The 24,642-nt window shown below is 55.7% G+C and overlaps 2 protein-coding genes across 5 annotated transcripts in view; one reads left to right on the top strand and one right to left on the bottom strand.

The window, feature by feature from the left end:
* Window positions 1-21,990, top strand: part of LOC101931210 (glycoprotein-N-acetylgalactosamine 3-beta-galactosyltransferase 1-B-like) — a 28,929-nt gene extending 6,939 nt beyond the window's left edge. For both annotated transcript variants that reach the window (XM_065576314.1, XM_065576315.1), the window contains exons 2-4: window positions 439-609; window positions 11,703-12,367; window positions 19,892-21,990. In XM_065576314.1, the coding sequence (XP_065432386.1) occupies window positions 459-609; window positions 11,703-12,367; window positions 19,892-20,056 (981 nt within the window). In that variant the 5' untranslated portion in view covers window positions 439-458 and the 3' untranslated portion in view covers window positions 20,057-21,990. The remainder of the gene's footprint in view (window positions 1-438; window positions 610-11,702; window positions 12,368-19,891) is intronic.
* The window catches only part of AGAP2 (ArfGAP with GTPase domain, ankyrin repeat and PH domain 2), a 62,764-nt gene continuing 59,491 nt past the window's right edge, over window positions 21,370-24,642 (bottom strand). The window contains exon 19 of one of the 3 annotated variants that reach the window (XM_008162979.4): window positions 21,370-24,460. In XM_008162979.4, the coding sequence (XP_008161201.2) occupies window positions 24,254-24,460 (207 nt within the window). In that variant the 3' untranslated portion in view covers window positions 21,370-24,253. The remainder of the gene's footprint in view (window positions 24,461-24,642) is intronic. The other 2 variants (XM_024100904.3, XM_024100906.3) reach the window with 2 other exon arrangements.

A 24,642-nucleotide genomic window follows, 5' to 3' on the forward strand; every position in this document is an offset into this window, starting at 1 on the left:
TGAACCCAGGGGCCTGTCTGACAGTGCCTGGCACCAGACGCTTCTGAGGAATTTGCGAGAACTCCCGCCCCCCACCCCCCTGTCAGCTGATATGGGATAAAACCAGCCCCCGCCCCAAATCCTGTCTCTCGCTGGTGTCTAATAGAGATTAAAGCAGGTGGGTTCATGTCCCTTCCAGAATCTGCCAGCATTAACTAGCCTAACGTTTGTTACCCATTGCAATGTCCAGTCCTGCTTTGAATGCTTGGCCTCAGACAGTCATGTGGCAAGGAGTTCCACAGTCCAACCACATGTCGTCTGCAATAAGTATTTCCTTGGATGTGCAGAGAGCTTTGTGGGGGCAGGAGCCGGCTCTGCTTGTGCCCCTTGCTCACTGCCAGCCCTAGCGGGGACTCCTGCGTCATAGGCAGGCTGCTTATTCTGGGTCACCTCGTACAGATCGGACGTGCCATCTCACCATGAAGCTCCTCCCCAGGACACAAGAGCTGCAGCTTTGCCTAGGCATGGCCGTGGGGCTTGCCGTAGGATTTACCTTCATCTGCGCCTTCAGGACAGAGCAGAGCACGTCAGCGGTGGTGCAAAGAACCCACAACTCTTATCCCCGCCAAGGTGAGGGATGGACACAGTCTTTAATGCCACAGCTGACCCCTCCCCCCAGACCTGGGTCAGGGAAATCCCCCTCCCAGGGTTGTTCGGGCAGATTTCACTGGTCCTGGGGAATGTACAGAGGCAGTGAAGCCCAGTGGGTAGAGCACTGGTCAGGGAGTCAGTAGTTTTATCAGCATCTCTGCCACTGGCCTGACGGGTGACCTGGGGCAAATACCTGCCTCTCGCTGAGCCTCGGTTCCTCCATCTGCAAAATGGGGCTAAGGCTGGTGCCCTCAGTGACCAGGGGATTTGAGATCAGTGGCCAGGCAGAGCTCCGTAAGAGCTAGGCAGTGTTCCTAGTGCGCAAAGGGACAGGAGCCAGGCACCGGTGCAAGGCGAGGAATCTCTGCCAGTCTCCCAGGGGTGCCGTGCAAAGGGCGGCAAGTGAAAGCCCTTGGGATGGGCACCAGGGAGTGAACCAGGCTCTGTAGCCGGGACTGTCCCACTTGCCTCCATCACAGAGGAGGTTGTAATGCAGCCGGCCTGGCCGAACGGCCATTACGTGGGAGTGGGGGGATGGAAATGGCAGAGTTCCTGTGCTGGGAAATAAATAGAGCCCTACCAAATTCACAGCCATGAAAACTGCACCACAGACAGTGAAATCTGTTCTGTTCTTTTACCCTGCACTACACAGATTTCACAGGGGAGACCAGCGGTTCTCAAACTGGGGATCCTGACCCAAAAGGGGGTCACAAGATTATCGTAGGGATTCGCGGTATGGCCACCCTTACTTCTGCGCTGCCTACAGATCCGGGTGGCTGGAGAGTGGCAGCTGCTGGGTGAGTGCCCAGCTCTGAAGGCAACAGCGCAGAAGTAAGGGTGGTAACACCATACCAGGCCACCCACACTTCTGTGCTGCGGCTAGAGGCACTTGTGACGGGATCCCCGGGGCGCAAACCTGGGACTGCTGTGCCCCTTTAACTCTCTCACAATGCCTTGCTAATGACAAGCAGCAAACCCCTCCAGGTGCTGTGATCACTCAGCCCCACCCCCAGCTACATTGCACAAATGCTCCCTGAGCCACTCGTGAATCACAGAGAAAGGCACCAGCCAAATCCCCCCAGCTCCCAGCACTGTACCCCAGGAATATCCCATCTTGCACTGCCCAAGACGAGCAGTGCAAATGTATTTATTGGTTCACCACTTCATCAATGGAAAGTGGACATACACCAGCCTTTGCAAACCTGAGTAGATTTACCAAACACTTCAGGCAAACTCACTGGTAAATAGGGTTACCATACGTCCGGATTTTCCCGGACATGTCCGGCTTTTTGAGCCTCAAATCCCCATCCGGGGGGAAATCTCAAAAAGCCGAACATGTCCGGGAAAATAGGGAGGGGCCGGCGGCGCGGGGCGCGGGGCCCGGGGGGCGGCGGGAGCCGCTCGGTTGGGGGGGCCAGACTGGGCCGTGCCTCCTCCCCCCACCCACCCCCAGCTTACCTGCTGCCTGCTTCAGGCTTCCTGCGAATCAAATGTTCGCGGGAAGCAGGGGAGGGGGCGGAGTTAGGGCGGGGACTTTGGGGAAGGGGTGGAGTTGGGGCGGGGCCGGGGCCCCGTGGAGTGTCCTCTTTTTGGACACTCAAAATATGGTAACCCTACTGGTAAAGATAAACAGGAAAAGGAGTTTGACTACAGAAGATAGATTATAAGTGATAAGCAAAATGGTCAGAGTTAGTTACCAAAAGAAAATATAACCACCAAGATAGAGGAGGAACTTTGTCACACTGGATTACGCAGGTTCTCTCACCCCACTGGATATTGCAGTTCATAATACGCAGGTTTCACCCTTGAAACCTGGGCCAGTCTCCTCTGTATTTTCCACTGCATGCATCTGATGAAGTGGGTTTTAGCCCACGAAAGCTTATGCTCAAATAAATGTGTTAGTCTCTAAGGCTTGGTCCACGCTGGGGCGGGGAATCGATCTAGGAAACGCAACTTCAGCTACGAGAATAGCGTAGCTGAAGTCGATGTTTCCTAGATCGAACTAAGTTTACTTACTGCGGGTCCACGCGGCGCAGGCAAGCTCCCCCGTCGACAGCGCTTCCTCCTCTCGGCGAGCAGGACTTCCGCAGTCGACGGGGGAGCGCTTCTGGGATCGATTTAGCGCGTCCAGATGAGACGCGATAAATCGATCCCAGAAGATCGATCTCTACCCACCGAATCAGGCGGGCAGTGTGGACCTAGCCTAAGGTGCCACAAGGACTCCTGTTTTTGCGGATACGGACTAACACGTATCCTCTGAAACCTTTCCTCTTGGAGTCCTCAGTCGTCTGAGCGTCCTTGTTGCTTGCAGCACAGGTGGGGGAGGGAGAAAGGCCGAGCATGGCCCCCCTGTGCTCTGTTTTATACCCTCAGGGCAAGTCTTCGCTGGCAACCCCAGCCCCACGAGGGGAATAGCTCCCGGCGCTGGTGCACTGTTGACATTGGCTCTTTACAGCGCTGAAACTTGCAGCACTCGGGGGGGCTGTAAGTGCCGGGGTAGACAAGCCCCCTACGTCCGTGTGCTTGGAGACCACAAGTCCAGGCACGTCTGGGTGGGCTGCTGAGGCTCCAGGCCAGCTTGAGCAATTCCCTTAGCGTGGCGTATGGCGGTGAGTCACTGAATTGGAGCTCCCTTGCAGGACAATGGTTGTGTGACACCCACCCGGGCATTGGTTACTTTCCTTGCGGTTGTCGCTGGAAAGCAAAAGATTCTCCAACTTCCTGACAACCGTACAACACAATCGCATAACTTCATATGCGCTAATGAGATACATATTGTGACAAGGTGGGTCCTGCGCTTATTGGCGGGTTTGCTCGCCTCAGAGATTGACGGCAGCCCTCGTTTGGCCACTTTTGCCAGCGGCTCAAACCTGCCACTCACTCAGCTCACCTCATCACTGGCCAGCCTGGGGAAAGGAAGGAGTAGGGTTACCATATTTCTACAAGCAAAAAAGAGGACACTGGGGGCGGGGGGGGGGGAAGGTGCCCCGCTCTAGCCCCACCCCTGCCCCACCCCCATCCACTCCCTCCCACTTCCCACCCCCTGATTGCCCCCCTCAGAACCTCCAACCCCCCCGCTCCTTGTCCCCTGACTGGCCCCTCCTGGGACCCCTGCCACTAACTGCCCCCTAGGACCCCACTGCTTATCTAAGCCCCCCTGCTTCTTGTCCCCTGACTGCCCCCTCCTGAGAATGCCCTACAACCCTACCTGTCCCCTGACTGCCCTGACCCTTATCCACACTCCCACCCCATATTCACACCCCTGCCCCCAGACAGACCCCCAGGCACTCCCATGCCCTAGCCAACTGCTCCCTGCCCTCGACAGGACCCCCAGAACTCCTGACCCATCCAACCCCGTCTGCTACCTGCCTGCCTCGACCCCTCTCCACACCCCTGCCCCCTGACAGCCCCCCCAGAACCCCAGACCCATCTAACCCCCTCTGCTCCCTGTCCCTGACTGTCCCAACCCCTCTCCACACCCCTGCCCCCCTGACAGCCCCCCCAGACCCATCTAACCCCCCGCTCCCTGTCCCTGACTGTCCCAACCCCTCTCCACACCCCTGCCCCCTGACAGCCCCCCCAGAACCCCAGACCCATCTAACCCCCTCTGCTCCCTGTCCCTGACTGTCCCAACCCCTCTCCACACCCCTGCCCCCTGACAGCCCCCCCAGAACCCCAGACCCATCTAACCCCCTCTGCTCCCTGTCCCTGACTGTCCCAACCCCTCTCCACACCCTTGCCCCCCTGACAGCCCCCCCAGAACCCCAGACCCATCTAACCCCCTCTGCTCCCTGTCCCTGACTGTCCCAACCCCTCTCCACGCCCTTGCCCCCCTGACAGCCCCACCCCCAAACTCCCGACCCATCCAACCCCCCCCCTCCCTGTCCCCTGACCAGGGCCAGCTTTAAAGAGCCCAGGAATCGGGCTGCGCTCCGGCCGGGGTTGCGGGGCTTGGGGCCAGGCGTGCTCGGGCCCGAGCCGGGCAGGGGGTGCTGGGGCCGGGGGTGCTGGGGCCCGAGCCGGGCCAGGGATGCTGGGGCCAGGGGTGCTGGGGCCCGAGCCGGGCAGAAATCCCAGACATTTTTAGATTTTTTAAAATCCCCCCCAGATGGCTATTTATAGACCGAAAAGCCAGACATGTCCGGGGAAATCCAGACATATGGTAGCCCTAGGAAGGAAAACAATCCTCACAGTCTCTGCTGATCCACCTAGTGGGTCAGGGGACAGGCCAGGGACCTTCCCTTCTGGTGAGACCCACAGTCCAGGTCAATTCCTCTTGTATCCAGGTGGGAGTTGGGAGGAACCCAGGCCCGCCCTCTACTCCAGGTTCCAGCCCAGGGCCGTGCGGATCACATCAAACCTGTGTGACAGCTACAACTCCCTGGGCTACTTCCCCACGGCCTCCTCCCAACACCTTCTTTATCCTCACCACAGAACCTTCCTCCTGATAGTGTCTGTACTCCTCAGTCCCCCAGCAGCACCCCCTCTCACTCCTTGTGGGCCCCTCACTGACTGAAGTGAGGTCCTTTTTAAACCAGGTGCCCTGATTAGCCTGCCTGCCTTAATTGGTTCCAACAAGTTCCTGATTGTTCTGGAACCGCCCCTGTTACCTTACGGAAAAGGGACCTGCTTAATCTGAGGCTAATATACCTGCCTTCGATCGCTGTCCTGTAGCCATCTGGCCTGACCCTGTCACAATAGTTAGCTAGAACAATGGCTTTCAGCCGATCATAACCTTTCCCCACTACCTCACACAGCCTGCTTTATATGCAAGATCACAATTACATATAAATGAGGACTATGGGGGTTACAGGTGCTCCCCCAAGATATAGAATGTCACATCTCCCCCCTTAGAGGGTTAATCACTGACTATCCTGAAGGCAGTTTGTGTTATGGTTCTTTTGGCATCCAGCCATCAAGGCCATGAGGTGGCGTGCCTCAGTTTCCCCCTTCACACAGCAAACCAGATTTGTTATGTTTTTTCTGCTGTGGTGAGGTTTAAATCTGTTTACAGGTATTAACTGAGAAGCAGCGTTCTCAGAAAAATGTCTTGCTATTACAGGTGTCCCCAATTACCATTTCTAGCGTGTCCCAAGGCTCTGCCCCAAAATTGTGCATAATGGATCTTCTCACAAGGTTTAACACTGGTATCAAAATTCTTATCCCAAGACTTAACATTAATATCGGCATGTTTATATCAGCTGGGCTGATACCACGGCCTCTGTTCCGAGAGTCTGGTTCGAGGTTGGTTTGTTCATTACGCATGGTGTCCTTTGACTCCCTCCCATGTAATCAGTCCCTGGCTTTTCTTTCCCTCCCTCCAGTGTTCCCTTCTGCCTGGGTTCTTATTTTAAGCATTGGATTTTGGTACCTCAGGGTCTGGCAAGACAGGGATTCAGGGGGATCCTGCACGTGGGTTGGCCCTTTGGCAGGGCCGGCTCCAGGCACCAGCCTGGCAAGCAGGTGCTTGGGGCGGCCGCTCTGGAGAGGGGCAGCATGTCCAGCTATTCGGCGGACGGTCCCTCACTCCCGCTCGTAGCGAAGGACCTTCCGCCGAATTGCCGCCGCAGATCCCGATCGTGGCTTTTATTTTTATTTTTTGGCTGCTTGGGGCGGCCAAAACCCTGGCGCCGGCCCTGCCCTTTGGGGAGCTGTCTCCCAACCCCAGGACTGTACAAATGCAAAACACCCAGCACTGAGTCCTTTCCTACCCCCTTTTCCCAGAGGGCTGTTATCTGTGCTCGCTGGGCTAGGTGCGTTTACCCTTTGATCAGATTCACGCTTTCCCATAACGGCGCTCTGTGTCTCACCAGCCTGTGGCAAAACACTCCCCTTTTCTGTCAGTTGGGTCATTTATAGTCTGGGAAATTACCACCTGGCCATTTCCTGGTACTAATTCCTCTCTTATCACAGGCATGGGAGCTGCATCTTGATTTAAAGAGACACAGTTACTTTCCAAAAACTGATCAGAAATAGCATCCCGAAAAACTGGGACCTGGATTGGGGTACCCTCCGCCACCCCTTTCTCTATCCCTGAGAAGTCAGCTGTGTGGCTGCTCCCCTCCAAGAGGTCGGTTACACCATTCCCTCTTAATACCTGGGTCACAGGCTGTGTGCCTGGGTGCACAGATGTTGGCCCAGCCATTCAGTCCTGGGCATCCTCTCCCGAGTGACCACTGAGGAGACATTCCTGTATCCCCACTATTCCTTCCCCAGTTTCCTCCTCTGGGCCCTCTTCTAAAACACCTCTCTCTGTGCTCCCTAGGAAGGGATCTGTCTCTCGTTCAGCTGCAGAACTCTGCCAGCTATCAACTGGGATAGTTTCCTTAATCACTGACAACCCCTCTCCTGCTCCCAATCCTGAGGGCATGCTGCCTTCTGCTGGAAAGGAGCTAGTCTCGAACCCTCCCATACTTGGAAGCACCCTGCTTCCCTGTGTTAGAGTCACAGGAATCCTCACCCACCTCAGTGGTTTCTGAGATCCCCTGTCCCTTCTCTGGGCTCCCCTCTGGGACACGTTGCTCTCTGCTCCCTAGTGCCGGGTCTGTCTCTGGTTCTTCTGCAACCTGCTGGCAGCTAACAACCTGGACAGTTCTCTCCGGGACAGGCATAACACCCCCATCCCTTCCTGGTGTGGCGTTGCCTCCAGCTGCAGTGCAGGAATTGGTCTCAGCCACCCTCCCCCCCCCGGAAGCATGTGGCTTCCCCCAGTTGCAGAGGAGTCAAAGAGACTCTCCCCTATTCCCTCAGCAGTTCCTGAGACCTTCCCCTTTCCCTCAGGGCTCCCAGCACAACACTCCCTCCTGCCTCAGGCAAATACTTTAACCTGAGCGACACGGAAAAAATCCTTATCCGGAAGCAGTTCGACTAGGAGTTGTTCCATTACCCCCACGGTCAAAACATTTTCCAAACCTTCCCACTCCACATGGATATTAGCTAGTGGGATGAGGAATCTGCTTTCCCCCACCCCCACCATCTCTGCCCTTTGGCCCCGTAATACACTAGCCTGTGGGACCACACTCTGCTTAACCAGACATATCTGGGCCCCTGTATCCTTCTGCCCCAAGCATTCCCTGCCATTCATTCTGACAACCTTAACGTGCTTCCTATCCGGTTCTGCTAATCTCACAAAACCAGCGTGATCGGTTTCAATGGCCTGGGGGTTTCTGTGTGGCGGACGGCAAAACTAACACGAGCTATTCTTTGCCTTCTTCCTCCTAGCATAGGGCATTTATTCCTCAGGGGATCAGCGGCATTTCACGGCTGGTCCCTTTTGGGCTCTTCTGTTTTTACAGGATATTTGGGCTGAGGGTTAGAGGAATGGTTTTGGGGAGGTCAGTGCCCAGCCACTCTCCTTTCTGCTAGAGATAAAACGGGATCCTCCCTCCCCACCGGGTTTAAACCCCTCTTTTGGTGGTTTGCTTTCAGTAGACACCTGGGTCCATTCAAAGGCATCAGCGAGAGATGTCGCCTCCGCCACAGACTTTACATCTTTGTCCCATAGACTCTGCTTTCCATCAGCCTTACACAGGCCTAGGAAATGTTCTTGAGGAACCGGAGCAAACATCCCCTCAAAGCTTGTAAAACCTCTGCCCCTCACCCACTTGCCCATCAAATCTTTCATTTTTTTCTCATATTTCCCATTACTCAGACCAATATCCCTCTTAAGATTCCTAAATTTAACTCTCTATATGTCCCAACTAGAAAGGGAAGGGTAACAACCCTCCTGTGTACAATACTATAAAATCTCTCCTGGCCAGAGGTACCAAAATCCTTTTACCTATAAAGGGTTAAGAAGCTCAGGTAACCTGGCTGACACCTGACCCAAAGGACCAATAAGGGGACAAGATACTTTCAAATCTTGGGGGGAGGGCTTTTGTTTGTGTGCTCTTTGTTTTTGGTGGTGGTCGCTCTTAGGACTAAGAGGGACCGGACATCAATCCAGGCTCTCCAAATCTTTCTGCACAAGTCTCTCATACTTCAAACTTGTAAGTAACAGCCAGGCAAGGCGTGTTAGCTTTATCTTTGTTTTCTCAACTTGTAAATGTTCCTTTTTCTAGAGGTTTACCTCTATTTGCTGTAACTTTGAACCTAAGGCTAGAGGGGGTTCCTCTGGGCTCTTTGAATCTGATTATCCTGTAAAGTTATTTTCCATCCTGATTTTACAGAGATGATTTTTTACCTTTTCTTTTAATAAAATTCTTCTTTTAAGAACCTAATTGATTTTTTCATTGTTTTAAGATCCAAGGGTTTGGATCTGTGTTCACCAGGGCTAATTGGTGAGGGGATATTCTCAAACCTTCCCAGGAAAGGGGGTGTAGGGGCCTGGGGGAAATTCTTCTCAAGCCTGCCCAGGAAAGGGGGTTTAGGGATGTGACGGTGCTGCCCGTGGGAGCCAGCTGAGGTCACTCAATCGGTGAACTGCAAACAAAACGGGGCAGACAAGCCCCAAACGCTGGTGGATGTTCCAATACTTAGATTTACCAACCAGCACAAAGCAGCTTCTATGGTATCTCCCTGGTTACTCAGAAATCCAAACAACGCAGTTCCCTTAAAGTGCCCAGCCTCGGGCCTCCGTCCAGACACACCTGTCAGATATGATGATGATTACTGAAAATCTGATCTCATCATATAAAAGAAAAGGTTCTTCCAACCCCAAAGGATCAGCCACACACCCAGGTCCAATTATAACTTAGATCTTACCCAAAATACACACTAATAGCCAATTCTTATTAACTACGCTAACATTTATTAAACAAGAAAAGAGAGAGAGTGTTTGGTTAAAAGATCAATATACATACAGACTAGAATTCAATTCTTGAGGTTCAGATACATAGCAGAGGGGAGCATGTAGTTGCCAAAAGTCCTTTTAGAAATAGTCCATAGGTTATAGTTCAATGTCCATATTCAGGGTGGCTCCAGTCAAAGACTGGGGATCTCAATCCTTGTGGCTTAAGGTTTTCCCCCTCTTGAACCCCAAGCAGATCTGAGATGCAGCAGGATCATGTCCCAGAGTTCTTATACATTTCCAGCAGCCTTTCGGCCTGAGAAAACAATAGGCTTAATTCTCCTTCTCTCAAACATCCTGGCAATTAGCACATGGTAATTTATCCATTAAACAGTTCAGATCCAGGTTACCACGACCTTCAAAGAGACATATAAACAATAATACTATTTCACTCAAGTATCATCATAAATGTTAATATTCCTTTTTTGATTTTTGAATTTAAAACTATAGCAATAGACAAGACTTGTTTGCTTACCTCACAAGCCCTAAGCAAACATCTACCCTTTTACCTCTAACAATGCAGACTTGCATTTCAAAGCTCTATTCATTTACCTATCTTCCTAACCAGTTTCTACAATTCACCCATGGGTCAGGTCAGTCTGAGTTAATTAACTCTTTCTGGCACTGTCACCTTTCAATGAAATACTATTTTACACTCGTAACATCACAAGGGACTTGGGAGATATTTGGGGAAAGGCAGAGTTCCAAGTGGCTCTCCATAAATATTTGGTTAAAACGCTTGGTGGTGGCAGCGTATTTTTAACCTAACCTGGTAAAAATAAGCTTAGGGGGTCTTTCATGCGGGTCCCCACATCTGTACCCTAAAGTTCAGAGTGGGGAGGGAACCTTGACACTATATTTCAGTGGGAATCAGAAACCTTTGCAAAACAGTCTTTTTGAATTTACAATAGTCTAAAGCAGGGGTCGGCAACCTTTCAGAAGTGGTGTGCCGAGTCTTCATTTATTCACTCTAATTTAAGGTTTCGCGTGCCAGTCATACATTTAAATGTTTTTAGAAGGTCTCTTTCTATAAGTCTATAATATAGACCTAAACTATTGTTGTATGTAAAGTAAATAAGGTTTTTTAAATGTTTAAGAAGCTTCATTTAAAATTAAATTAAAATGCAGAGCCCCCCGGACTGGTGGCCAGGACCCGGGCAGGGTGAGTGCCACTGAAAATCAGCTCACGGGCTGCCTTTGACACGTGGGCCATAAGTTGCCTACCCCTGGTCTAAAGCATCTTCAATAGGCATTTCACTGAACACATTCAGAGCTTTACCAGTTAATTTTGCAGTCAGGGTAGGAACTCTCTTATCATCAGGGATTTCATGCACTGCTCACGGCCTTTCCACGGTGGTCAGATATTCAGCCAGATCATCTGCCTCACTGTATGCAAGACAAAAGTGGTCCCAACTGTGGATTTTTGGAGGGATGGGAATCGCTGGGGTCGGTGAGTTCTGGTTCTGCTTCTCTAGCAGATTCAGGAGGTGTTCACTCTCTTTCTCTTTCCTTCTCTTTTATCTACAGTTCTTTCAGGTCAATCATTGAATATCAGGGTTGGAAGAGACCTCAGGAGGTATCTAGTCCAACCCCCTGCTCAAAGCAGGACCAATCCCCAACTCAATCAGTTGCAATAGTCTCTGGTGCTCTCTCTCTCTTTTTCTGCGACCTGCAGTCTAAAAAGCTCCAACTGCGCAGTCGCTTCACCGCTTTCACTCATTTTCCGGCTTTTCTGTCCCTACTTCCCTTTCCCGAAATAAGCAAACAGAAAATAACAAACCGGTAGCCACCTCCTGACTGTCCTTAGCCACCACCCTTAAAGCCGCCCGTACAATCTTTACACCCGTGTATGAAATGCAAATCTTGCTCAGTACAACAAGCTGTGTATTTCACCCCGCTCGCTTCGCCACTGTGATGGGATCCCCGGGGTGCACCACTGTGCCCCCTTTTCTCCCCTGGGGTGTAGAGTATCCGAGCAGTGCTGCCTTCGGAGCTGGACTCCTGGCCAGCAGCCACCGTTCTCCGGCCGCCCAGGTCTGAAGGCAGTGCCGCCACCAGCAGCAGCGCAGAAGTAAGGGTGGCAATACTGCCACCCCTCTACAATAACCCCCCCCCCACACACACACACACACACAACCCATTTTGGGGTCAGGACCCCCACAGTTACAGTACAGTGACATTTCAGATGTAAATAGCTGAAATCATGACATTTACCATTTTAAAAATCCTATGACTGGGAAATTGGTAGGGCCCTAGAAATAAGGCGTTGCCCTTCTGTTCCCAGTGGAGGACAATTCGACTGCGGCCGAGCTGTACAGCAAGGTGCGGATCCTGTGCTGGGTCATGACGGGCCCCAGCAACCTGGAGACCAAGGCCCGGCACGTCCAGGCCACGTGGGCGCGGCACTGCAATGTGGTGCTGTTCATGAGTTCGGTGCGGGATGACGGCTTCCCCGCCGTGGGGCTGGATGTCAAAGAAGGCCGGGACCAGCTGTACTGGAAAACCATCCGGGCCTTCCAGTACGTCCACCAGCACCACCTGGAGCAGGCCGACTGGTTCCTCAAGGCGGACGACGACACCTTCGTGGTGCTGGACAACCTGCGCTGGCTGCTGGCCAACCACACGCCTGAGGAGCCCGTCTACTTCGGGAAGCGCTTCAAGCCCTTCGTCAAGCAGGGCTACATGAGTGGCGGGGCCGGCTACGTCCTCAGCAAGGAGGCCCTGAGGCGCTTCGTGGAGGGCTTCAGGACCCAGGTGTGCACTCACACCAGCCCAGTGGAGGACCTGGAGCTGGGCAAGTGCATGGAGAAGATGGGGGTGCAGGCAGGGGACTCCCGGGACACCAAGGGGCAGGAGACCTTCCACCCCTTCCCCCCAGAGAGGCACTTGATGGAGAATCTCCGGCTTGATCGCTATTATCCCACCTACTCCTTCTACCCCATCCTGCTGGTGAGTGTCCGGGAGTCCCGGCTCAGGGCGGGAGTGGGGGGCAGCCGACAGGTGGGTGGCCCGGTCAGAGGAATACTGGGCCTCGTAGCTCTTAAGACCAGACCGTCATGGTCCCATGATTCCCAGCACTGTTCTTGGCTCTGCCCACCAGCCCGGCTCCGCCCACTCACTACAGATGGTGCTGATGCTGCTGTGTGGATGCTGCGGGGCTCGATGTCCTGCTCTGTCCTCCCACTTCCCCCCAGTGCTGGCGGGGCCACATGAGCCTGCTACAGCCTTGGCCAACAGATCTGGGTCTGCTGGCTCATGCGTTTAGATCAAGCGGTCCTGGGTTTGATCCCCATGACCCAGCCGGTCGGCTTCAAGGCCAGTGGAGACCCCCATGAGCCACGTGCTGAATCTCTGCTTAACCCAGGCCGGAGAAAGTCATCCAGCGGTTGAGGTGTGCACCCCTTCGCAGGCCCTTGGGGGGCAGGATTCTGTCTCTTACTGCGGTCCAGATCAGCTGTTTTCCCCCACTTATAAGCTCTCCGACCCCCGGGGCAGGTTTCTTTCCTAGCACAGTTGGTTCAATTCACATAGTCGTGTTCTCTAGCAGGGCTGAGCCACCATCTCTCCATCGGGGCGTTGTCTGAGCTGTGCTCCGTGTGACGGAGCTGTTTCTAAACCGCTGATAAAGGGTTCACAACAGCAGACCAGGCCTTTGAATAAATAGCGATGCCAATATTAGCACCACCAACACGCATCTCGTAACGCTGACGAGCTTCTAACCACCTATCACTCATGGAGCAACTTGGTTATAACATAAACGAATCCTTTATAGCCAGACCCTTAATAGGCTGTAAGAGCCAGTAGCGTGACTAATGGTCCCTCTTAGTCACCGGCTCGTTAGGGTAAAACATTTCTGCCTTGCTGGGCTTTCTCCAGACCGGGCTGTGAGTGTATTAGTAGGGGAGAGGGATAGCTCAGTGGTTTGAGCATTGGCCTGCTAAACCCAGGGTTGTGAGTTCAATCCTTGAGGGGGCCACTTAGGGATCTGGGGCAAAATCAGTACTTGGTCCTGCTAGTGAAGGCAGGGGGCTGGACTCAATGACCTTTCAAGGTCCCTTCCAGTTCTAGGAGATGGGATATCTCCATTAATTTAAATTTAATTGTATAAGAACGGCCACACTGGGTCAGACCAACGGCCCATCTAGCCCAGTATCCTGTCTTCCGACAAGTATCAGGGGGTCGCCGTGTTAGTCTGTATCTACAAAAACATCAAGGAGTCTGGTGGCACCTTAAAGACTAACAGATTGATTTGGGCATAAGCTTTCGTGGGTAAAAACCTCACTTCTTCGGATGCATAGAGTGAAAGTTACAGCTGCAGGCATTATATACTGACACATGGAGAGCAGGGAGTTACTTCACAAGTGGAGAACCAGTGTTGACAGGGCCAATTCAATCAGGGTGGATGTGGGCCACTCCCAATAACGGATGAGGAGGTGTCAATTCCAGGAGAGGAAAAGCTGCTTCTGTAATGAGCCAGCCACTCCCAGTCCCTATTCAAGCCCAGATTAATGGTGTTAAATTTGCAAATGAATTTTAGTTCTGCTGTTTCTCTTTGAAGTCTGTTTCTGAAGTTTTTTTGTTCAATGATAGTGACTTTTAAATCTGTAATAGAATGACCAGGGAGATTGAAGTGTTCACTTACTGGCTTATGTATGTTACCATTCCTGATGTCCGATTTGTGTCCATTTATTCTTTTGCCGAGGGATGGTCTGGTTTGGCCAATGTACATGGCACAGGGGCATTGCTGGCACATGATGGCATATAGAACATTAGTGGATGTGCAGGTGAATGAGCCCTTGATGGTGTGGCTGATGTGGTTGGGTCCTCTGATGGTGTCGCCAGAGTAGATATGGGGACAGAGTAGGCAACGAGGTTTGCTACAGGGATTGGTTCCTGGGTTGGTGTTTCTGTGGTGTGGTGTGTAGTTGCTGGTGAGTATTTGCTTCAGGTTGGGGGTTGTCTGTAAGCGAGGACTGGCCTGCCTCCCAAGGTCTGTGAGAGTGAGGGATCACTTTCCAGAATAGGTTGTAGATCGTGGATAATGCGCTGGAGAGGTTTTAGCTGGGGGCTGTATGTGATGGCCAGTGGTGTTCTGTTATTGTCCTTGTTGGGCCTGTCCTGTAGTAGGTGATTTCTGGGTACCCGTCTTGCTTTGTCAATCTGTTTCCTCACTTCCCCAGGTGGGTATTGTAGTTTTACGAATGCTTGATAAAGATCTTGTAGGTGTTTGTCTCTGTCTGAGGGGTTGGAGCAAATTCGGTTGTTGTGACGTTATTGACATAAACTGGGACCGTATAGATCATTGTTGCAACCAAGGTCCTGTAGTGGCACCCAAATCTTGTATAAAGGGGGTCAAATGGGGTGTCTAGGACAAGGTTATGGTTTACTGGTTATGATTATGCTGTCTATATGTGTGTATCAGTTTTGTAGTCGAAGTTATGAATATTGGCTCTATACTGTCTGTATTTCAAACTTATGCTATGCTGCTGGGTGACATCCCAGACAAGCTGAGATTAGCTCTGCCTAGCCTGCTTGATGGCCCATTAAGGACCATCAGCTATACAATGGACCCATTGAGAGAAGGCAGATAAGCCTTGTACCTCAGCAAAGTATGCAGGGACTGGCCCATGTGACTCCAGACTCCATTTTGCTGTAATTTTCCACAGTAAGAACAAAGAGGTGTTCTTACACCTGGAAAAGACTATATAAGGCTGATGCCTCATCTCCATCTTGTCTTCAATCCTGCTTCATACCTCTGGAGGAACTTTGCTACAAGCTGAAGCTTTGAACAAAGGACTGAGGACCCATCCCAGCGGGGGATGTATTCCAGAGACTTGATTTGAACCTGCAGTTTATTCCATCGCTGCTGCAAGCCTGAACCAAGAACTTTGCCATTACTGTATGTAATTGATTCCATTTAACCAATTCTAACTCTCATCTCTATCTTTTTCCTTTTATGAATAAACCTTTAGATTTTAGATTCTAAAGGATTGGCAGCAGCGTGATTTGTGGGTAAGACCTGATTTGTATATTGACCTGGGTCTGGGGCTTGGTCCTTTGGGATCAGGAGAACCTTTTTCTTTTACTGGGGTATTGGTTTTCATAACCATTTGTCCCCATAACGAGTGGCACTGGTGGGAGTACTGGGAAACTGGAGTGTCTAAGGAGATTGCTTGTGAGACTTGCGGTTAGCCAGTGGGGTGAGACCGAAGTCCTCCTAGTCTGGCTGGTTTGGTTTGCCTTAGAGGTGGAAAAAACCCCAGCCTTGGGCTGTAACTGCCCTGTTTGAGCAATTTGTCCTGAGTTGGCACTCTCAGTTGGGTTCCGCCAGAACCGCATTGTCACAGTTGTATCTTAGGGCTTGGCTGTAGACAATGGATCCTGTGATGTGTCTTGGATGGAAGCTGGAGGCATGTAGGTACGTATAGCGGTCAGTAGGTTTCCGGTATAGGGTGGTGTTTATGTGACCATCACTTATTTGCACTGTGGTGTCCAGGAAGTGGACGAGAGCTGAGGTACCCGCATGGCCCCACAGTATGCCAACACTTTTATGGCTGACTTAGAACAACGCTTCCTCAGCTCTCGTCCCCTAGTGCCCCTCCTCTACTTGCGCTACATTGATGACATCTTCATCATATGGACCCACTGAAAGGAGGCCCTTGAAGAATTCCACCTGGACTTCAACAATTTCCACCCCACCATCAACCTCAGCCTGGACCAGTCCACACAAGAGATCCACTTCCTGGACACTACCGTGCAAATAAGTGATGGTCACATAAACACCACCCTATACCGGAAACCTACTGACCGCTATACGTACCTACATGCCTCCAGCTTCCATCCAAGACACACAACACGATCCATTGTCTACAGCCAAGCCCTAAGATACAACCAAATTTGCTCCAACCCCTCAGACAGAGACAAACACCTACAAGATCTTTATCAAGCATTTGTAAAACTACAATACCCACCTGGCAAGTGAGGAAACAGATTGACAGAGCAAGACGGGTACCCAGAAATCACCTACTACAGGACACTTCAATCTCCCTGGGCATTCTATTACAGATTTAAAAGTCACTATCATTGAACAAAAAAACTTCAGAAACAGACTTCAAAGAGAAACAGCAGAACTAAAATTCATTTGCAAATTTAATACCATTAATCTGGGCTTGAATAGGGACTGGGAGTGGCTGGCTCATTACAGAAGCAGTTTTGCCTCTCCTGGAATTGACACCTCCTCATCTATTATTGGGAGTGGACCACATCCACCCTGATCGGATCCGCCCTGTCAACACTGGTTCTCCACTTGTGAAGTAACTCCCTGTTCTCCATGTGTCAGTATATAATGCCTGCAGCTGTAACTTTCACTCCATGCATCCGAAGAAGTGAGGTTTTTACCCACGAAAGCTTATGCCCAAATCAATCTGTTAGTCTCTAAGGTGCCACCGGACTCCTTGATGGTTTTGTCTTCCGCCAGTGGCCAATGCCAGGTGCCCCAGAGGGAATCCATAGGCGGGCACACGGGGTGTGCCGGGTGTGCTCTGGCACACCCTAATGCCCTGAGCTCCGGCGGGGGCCGAGTCTCACACACACAGAAAGGCCTTAGGGTTAGGTGTGGGTGGGAGTGCAGGGCTATCAGCAGCAGCACAGACCCTGCTTGCCTAGGGCCGCCCCGCACCTCTTGGGCTGGGGCCGTGGCGTCCACGTGTATGGCTGCTCCCTGCCAGCCAGGCTCTGCTCCGGCCACAGCAGGTGACCCAAGGGAGCCCAGCTAGGCTAGGGCTGGGTGCAGTGGGAGAAGCTCCAGATACCGGCAGGAGTCATGCGGGGGTGGGGGAAGAGAAGCCCCAGACGGGGCTGGAGCCACGTGGGGGGAGGGAGTGGGGGTGGAGGAGAAGCCCGGACCCCGGCAGATGATGTGGGGTTGAAGTCCCCGTCTCGGGAGCCCCAGCCACCCTAGTGGCAAAAGTTGCAGGGCTAAAGCCCTGACCCCACTCTGTGTGGAGCTGGCCTGAGCCCCTCTGTCTCCCATCCCACCTGTGGAGCTGGGCTGCGTGCTTCTGTGAGGCAGTGTTTGGCTCCGCGGGGAGGCTAGGACCCTCATCTCATGGTAAGGGGTCCAGGGCCAGGGGGGTTGGATAAGGGGTGGGGGCAGTCAGGGGACAGGGAGCAGAATGGGTTGGATAGGGGGTGGAATCCCAGGGGGGTGGTTAGGGGCAGGGGGGTCTCTGGAGGGGGCAGTCAGGGAGCAGGGGGGTTGGATGGGGCATGGGAGTCCCACAGTCTGTCAGGGGGCGGATAGGGGTCAGGGCAGTCAGGGGACAGGAAGCAAGGAAAGTCCTGGTGGGGCAATTGGGGGGGGGGTCTTTGGAGGCGGTGGTCAGGGGACAAGGAGCTGGGGGGGTTGGATGAGTCAGGAGTTCTGGGGGGGCTGTCAGGAGGCAGGGGTTGGAGAGAGGTTAGGGGAGGCAGGGAGCAGAGGGGGTTGGATGGGGCATGGGAGTCCCACGGTCTGTCAGGGGGCAGATAGGGGTCAGGGCAGTCAGGGGAAAGGGAGCAAGGAAAGTCCTGGGGGGGTAATTGGGGGGGGTCTTTGGAGGCGGTGGTCAGGGGACAAGGAGCTGGGGGGTTGGATGAGTCAGGAGTTCGGGGGGGGGCTGTCAGGAGGCAGGGGTTGGAGAGAGGTTAGGGGAGGCAGGGAGCAGAGGGGGTTGGATGGGTCAGGAGTTCTGGGGGTGGCCTGTCAGGGGGTGGGGAGCAGTTGGATAGGCGTGGCAGTCCTGGGGGTCTGTCTGGGGGCGGGGGTGTGGATAAGGGTCGGGGCAGTCAGGGGACAGGTAGGGGGTAGAGTTCTAGGGGGGCAGTCAGGGGACAAGGAGCAGGGAGGCTTAGATAGGGGGAGGGGTTCTGGGGGGGCAGTTAAGGGCAGGGGTCCCAGGAGGTGGTAGTCAGGGGACAAGGAGCAGGGGGGGTGGGGGTTCTGAGGGGGGCAGTCGGGGTGGGAAGTAGGAGGGAGTGGATGGGGGCAGGATGGGGGTGGGGCTAGGGCAGGGTGGTGCTCCGTGGGTGCACACCCTAATGAAATGGGCTGCGCACGCCTATGAAGTGATCCATCCCCTGTTGCCCATTCCCAGGCACCACACTCAGGGGCGGCTCCAGGCACTGGGGCGGCGAGCCGCAGGGGGTGGCCTGCTGGTCGCCGGGAGGGCAGCAGTCGGGCTGCTTTCAGTGGCATGCCTGCGGGAGGGCCGCCGGTTCCGCGGCATTGGCGGCAATTCAGTGGCGGGTACGCCGAAGGCACGGGATCGTCGGACCTCCCGCAGGCGTGCCACCAAAGGCTGCCTGACTGCCATGCTTGGGGCGGCAAAATACATAGAGCCGCCTCTGACCACACAGCTAGTGACATGGGAGTGGGGGGTTGACTTGTAATCTGATGAGGTTCAACAAGGACAAGTGCAGAGTCCTGCACTTAGGATGGAAGAATCCCATTCACTGCTACAGGCTGGGGACCGACTGGCTAAGCAGCAGTTCTGCAGAAAAGGACCTGGGGGTTACAGTGGACGAGAAGCTGGATACGAGTCAGCAGTGTGCCCTTGGTGCCAAGAAGGCCAACGGCATATCGGGCTGTATTAGTAGGAGCATTGCCAGCAGAGCGAGGGACGTGATTATTCCCCTCTATTCAGCACTGGTGAGGCCACACCTGGAGTATTGCGTCCAGTTTTGGTCCCCCCACTACAGAAGGCGTGTGGCCAATTGGAGAGAGTCCGGCGAAGGGCAACGAAAATGATTAGGGGACTGGGGCACATGACTTATGAGGAGAGGCTGAGGGAACTGGGGTTATTTAGTCTGCAGAAGAGAAGAGTGAGGGGGGATTTGATAGCAGCTTTCAACTACCTGAAGGGTGTTCCAGAGAGGATGGAGCTCGGCTGTTCTCAGTGGTGGCAGATGACAGAACAAGGAGTAATGGTCTCAAGTTGCAGTGGGGGAGGTCTAGGTTGGATATTAGTGTGGAGGAAACACTATTTCACTAGGAGGGTGGTGAAGCACTGGAATGGGTTACCTAGGAAGGTGGTGGAATCTCCTTCCTTAGATGTTTTTAAGGCCCGGCTTGACAAAGCCCTGGCTGGGATGATTTCGTTGGGGTCGGTCCTGCTTTGAGCAGGGGGCTGGACTAGATGGTCTCTTCCAACCCTCATCTTCTATGATTCTATGTAATATCTTCAGCCCTAAAGGGACCCCCTTTCCCCACGTGCTGTGCTGCACGGCCGGCCTCTCCCTGCAGGTCTGCGCATCGGGGCACGAAGGTGGGGGTGGGGGGTGGACTTGTGACTGGCAGCGGCTTGGGGCAGGGTAGCGTCAGTTGCTGCCCTTGGGGTGTAGCCAGGGTGGGTCCAAGGCCGCCCCGCTGACTCTGGGTGGAATGCAGCCCCCGGGCCCAGCTGGCCTGAGCTTGGTTCGGTCTCGTCCCCACAGGGTGCCCAGAGCTGCTCGGATTTATCCATCTCCTTCCACTACGTCAGCTCGGAAGAGATGTACCTGTTGGAATACTTGAGCCGACACCTGCGCCCGCATGGATACCAGCCCCGCTACCAGCCAGCTCTAATGGCCTGGAACCGCACAGCGCCCAGGGAGGGGTGACTGGCGGGGGCTCTGCGGAAGGACACCAGCGAAGGGGGCTGAACCCCAAGGACCGGGTTACACCAGCGGCGCTTTAGAACCAGTGCGAGATGCTCAGTGCCTGGACCCACGGTGCCAGGGGGTGTATACATGCAACAGAGGGGAGGGAGGGGGTATTTGGCGCTGGAGCGTGAGCTCAGAGCAGAGATATGGGTTGGGGGGGGCTCTCAGGCAGGGCACCTCAGTGGGTTTGGGGGGAGGGTGTTCTTGGGCACAACCCCTGAGGGAGTTTGGGGAGCCCCCAGCTAAGGGGGGGCAGATCCTGTCTACATATAAGGTGTCCAATCATCATTACAAACCTCCCTTCTCTTTAGCTACCTCCGGGTGAAACGAGGGTTTGTCCTTGGTGGGGGAAGCCCACTGCACTGATCACAGGGGGCGGGTGTGGGCACGAGGCGCCCAGGGCCTCTCAGCGATGGGGGATCGAGCCAGCTGGCGGACACATCCCCAGGACAGGCAGCGTGTATCCCGGTGGCCTTCCTTAGGGGCTGCCAGGCTGTGGGGCCCATTCGGGCCACGGGCTCTCTGCTGACCCAGTCCCCAAGGGAGCAGGTGCTGCTAATGGGAAGGCTCCGTTTCCCGTCAGCCCCCACCCTGTCCCTGCCAGTCTGCCCTTTGCTGCCTGAGCTGGCAGGCCCCTCTGCCCACTGCTCACGGGGATGCTGGGGCAGCGCCAGCGTGCGCTAACCTCGGTGCCTGCGAGAATCCACTCGCTGGCCGCTCTGGGGCCCCGGCGGCAAATTCCCAGCTGCTCCCGCCAAGGTCATAAGCGGCCGGGGGAGGCTCAGGACACGGTGCCTGGTTCCAGCAGGGGGCAAGGCAGCGACCCAAGCCCTGCCTCCCCCACCCCCCGGCAGCTTCAGAACCCCGCTGCCACCCTTCCGATTTTCTCTGCTCGGGCCACGCGGGGCTGCGGGTGGTTCCTGCTGCTCGGCCACGGAGCCCTCGGCAGCCACGGCACGAAGCTGAGTCCGCGCCTCCCACAGCTTCGCTGGGACACTTCCCTGTGGGCAACCAAAACGCTGCTGCAGAGAGAGCTACAGGGGTCCTGTTCCCCCCCATCTCCCCTGCCTGATGCCCCCCCAGCCCCTGCTTGCTCTGCAGAAATAACCAGGCACACGCTACAGCTCTAAATCTGACATTGTTACGTACTTACAGTTACAATCCAAGAGATTAAAACGCTGTACACGGCCACTGGTGTGAGTGCCGGCTGGCCATGCCCCCCACCCCCCACACACACACACGCCCCTCCGCCCCGATCCAGCCACGCCCAGGGGACCCAGGCTGCTTCCTCCCCCAGCCTCCCAGACCCCCCACTTCGCTGCCAACGTCCGCTACCCGCCTCCCAAGGGGTAAAGCCATTGCGATGCCACGCAGGCCGCTCAGTGACCTCCCCCTCCGGTTCAGACTGGTTGCCCCGACCCCTGGAGCCTACGGCAGCGCTGGTAGTTGGAGGGACGGGGCAGCGTCCCTGCCCCCTAGGCCTGGCTCTGGCCCCCCGGGGCCACCGCAGAGAGGGAGGGCAAGACTTCCTTTGTGCAACACGGTAGCCGTACATTCATGAACTGAGCCGCTCTGCTGGTTTGGAAGAACGGGGGGAGCTGGGGGCCGATTGCGGGCCCAGCGGAGAGCAATGGAGCTCTCGGCCCTCTAAACTCACAGTTGGGCCCAGCCACCGGCCTGGACCCCCCCGGCCCCCGAAGATCAACCCCCGCCCAGGCCTGGAATTAAAGCAAGAAACAGCGGGAGCGGCTTTCAACTCCGCATGGGGGGTAACGTGCCAGCCAGTGCCCCAGGCAGCGGCAGGGATGGCCGACTGGTATGTGTGTGTCTGCGGGGGTCTGTAGTACCCTGATCACGTATCGAAATAAAGCCTGACACCACGTCACTCACAACAGCCACTTTCGGAGGCCTCGGCCGGGGCCACACAACACCGAAGGGCCACGCGTGCCCTGTAAACAGTGTGACGGGGGAGCTGCCAACCCAGCCTCGTCGAAGAGACAGCGAGCAGGAGGGAGGGAGATTTCTGGCATGAGCCAAATGCTCGGAGAAGCAAATAAATTAAAACGGGGTCCCGAGAGGAGGCTGGGAAAGGCCGGTCGGTGGGGCAAGGGGACGGGGACTTTGTACAACAGGAATGGGTGGAAAGCTGGGCCTGGCGCTAAGGAGGCGCTGTGCCAGCTCCTGGATGGATGACCCAAGGGGGGGTGTGTCAATGCCCCGTGCCAGGCAGCCCCCCCTCCCTCGCCCGGGCCTGCGAAGGGATACTGCTTTTCAGAGAGGTGCTGGCTTGGAGGGGCGGGCGTGGGGCAGCCCAGCGCCTCTGGCTGGGTTTGGAGCATGAAACAGGGCGCAGGCTGGCAAAGGGGTGGGTGGGTTGGCGCCTCTGTCTGGGGTGGGGAGGGGGGAGGTGACCCTGCTAGTAAATAACGAGGGAACACCTGTTCTGCATCGCTGCCTGAGCCATCCAGGGACCACCTTTGCTACAGCAGGGAGAACCCAGGCGTCCTGACTCCCAGCCCCCACCAGCTCCCACGCCCCTCCCAGGGCTGGGGATAGAACCCAGGCGTCCTGGCTCCCAGCCCTCTCTCCCCCGCTCTACTCATTGGACCTCACTCCCCTCCCACAGCCATGATACAACCCAGAGGTCCTGACTCCCAGCCCCCCACCCCTTTAACCCATCAGCCCCCACTCCCCTCCCAGAAACTCCAGTGGAACCCCGGCGTCCAGCCCCACACGCCGCAAGGGGCTGGCTGAGGGCCCCACTCCCACGCGCCTCACAAAATGGTAGCAAGGAGACTGTCGCCCTCTGCTGTCTGCGCAGGGCCAGTGCACCTAGTTGGGAGCCCCCAGCCGCATGGGGTGGGGGCACAGCTGTGTTCCCCTCCCCCCGCCCCCGCCATGGTGGAGACAGAGAGCAGGGGAACGGGATGAACTGCTTCCCCTCCCCCCCTTCATGGAATGGGAGGGGGCGCACAGGGACTGGAGGTTCAGGGCTTTGGCAGCTGGATTGGGGGTGGGGGGGGCCCATCACCCCCACCCCTGCTAACGTCAGCCCTCTCCCCTTGCTGCAGGGCCTTGTCTATCCAGGGGCAGGCTGGGAACCCAAACACCTTGGCACAACACTGAGCACGTTTCACCGTCAAAGCTCATTACGGACAGGAACGAAGGATCCCTCCCCACCCCGGCCGTGTCCTTAAACCCCATTGGAAGGACGGGAGGGTGCGGCCCGCGGGGGTCACAGGGCAAGTCAGTGACAGACCTGGGAACAGAACCCAGGAGTCCTGGCTCTCGGCCCTGTGCTCTGACCACTAGACCCCCCACTTCCCTCCAAGAGCCAGGGACAGAACCCAGGAGTCCTGGCTCCCGGCCCTGTGCTCTGACCACTAGACCCCACTCCCCCCCCGAGAGCCAGGGACAGAACCCAGGAGTCCTGGCTCCCGGCCCTGTGCTCTGACCACTAGACCCCCCCACTTCCCTCCAAGAGCCAGGGACAGAACCCAGGAGTCCTGGCTCCCGGCCCTGTGCTCTGACCACTAGACCCCACTCCCCTCCCAGAGCCAGGGACAGAACCCAGGAGTCCTGGCTCTCGGCCCTGTGCTCTGACAAAGCTGCCTCTCTTTGTCCTGCGTGTTCCCATCCCCTGCCCAGCCACACAGGAGGCCTCGGGAAGATGTGCTGGCGCAGTAGGGAGGGGCAGCAGGGGCCCCGAGGAGACAGGGACAGGACGGGCCCCACCAGCAGGGGCTGAGTAATAAATAGAGCATCAAAAATACAAATTGTCCGACAGTGGCCGGAGGATGGGGACGCCCGGCGTCCTGCCCAGCCAGCACCCAGGAGTGACCTCACCTGGGCACCCGCCTCGCCAGCCGTGCCCGGAAAAGCTGGGCCCGTTGGGCCGAACGTCCCTTCAGCGTCCGGCAGGTACGGCCCGCGCAGGACGGGCCTGCCACTGGAGTTGTCCCCTGGCCACCCCCGCGTCCTTCCCCTCCAGCCCTGCGTCAGGCTCGGGCTCCGGCGCACCCGGTCCAGGTGGCCCGAGGCAGGCCGCAGCCCGCTGGGGAGGGCTCTGCAGAGGGCCGAGGCGTTGGCAGTCTCCCCCCCGCTCTGGGCTGAGCCCCGAGGCCCCGCACGGGGCAGTCCAGTGGGGCTGGCTGGCTATACCAGGGCGGTCCGAGTGTCACACCGTCCCATGCTAGCGGTGCTGCTTTTCCGGCGCAGGCCGGGCGTGGCGACGGTGCCGTGGCCCTCGCTGGGGCAGCCGTGCTGCAGGAGGATCTCGGTGCACTCCTGGCTCCCGGCTCGCCTGGCGTAGAAAAGGGCCGTGTGGCCCAGCGCGTCTCGGGCCTTCACGTCAATGCCGTACTGCGGACAGAGAGGCGGGGATGAGGGGCGCGGCGCCGGACCAGAGCTAGCCTGCCCCGGAAGTGGGCACCAACCCCCCAGGGGGATCCCGGAGCCAGGCATCGCTATGGGATCGCCCCTCCCAGGCTAACAAGCGGATGTGCCGCTGGCTCGGATTGGCCACCCCGTATAGGTCTCTGGGG

The sequence above is a fragment of the Chrysemys picta genome, chromosome 22 (genome assembly GCF_011386835.1).
Source record: "Chrysemys picta bellii isolate R12L10 chromosome 22, ASM1138683v2, whole genome shotgun sequence".
In the NCBI taxonomy this organism is placed as follows: Eukaryota; Metazoa; Chordata; order Testudines; family Emydidae; genus Chrysemys; species Chrysemys picta.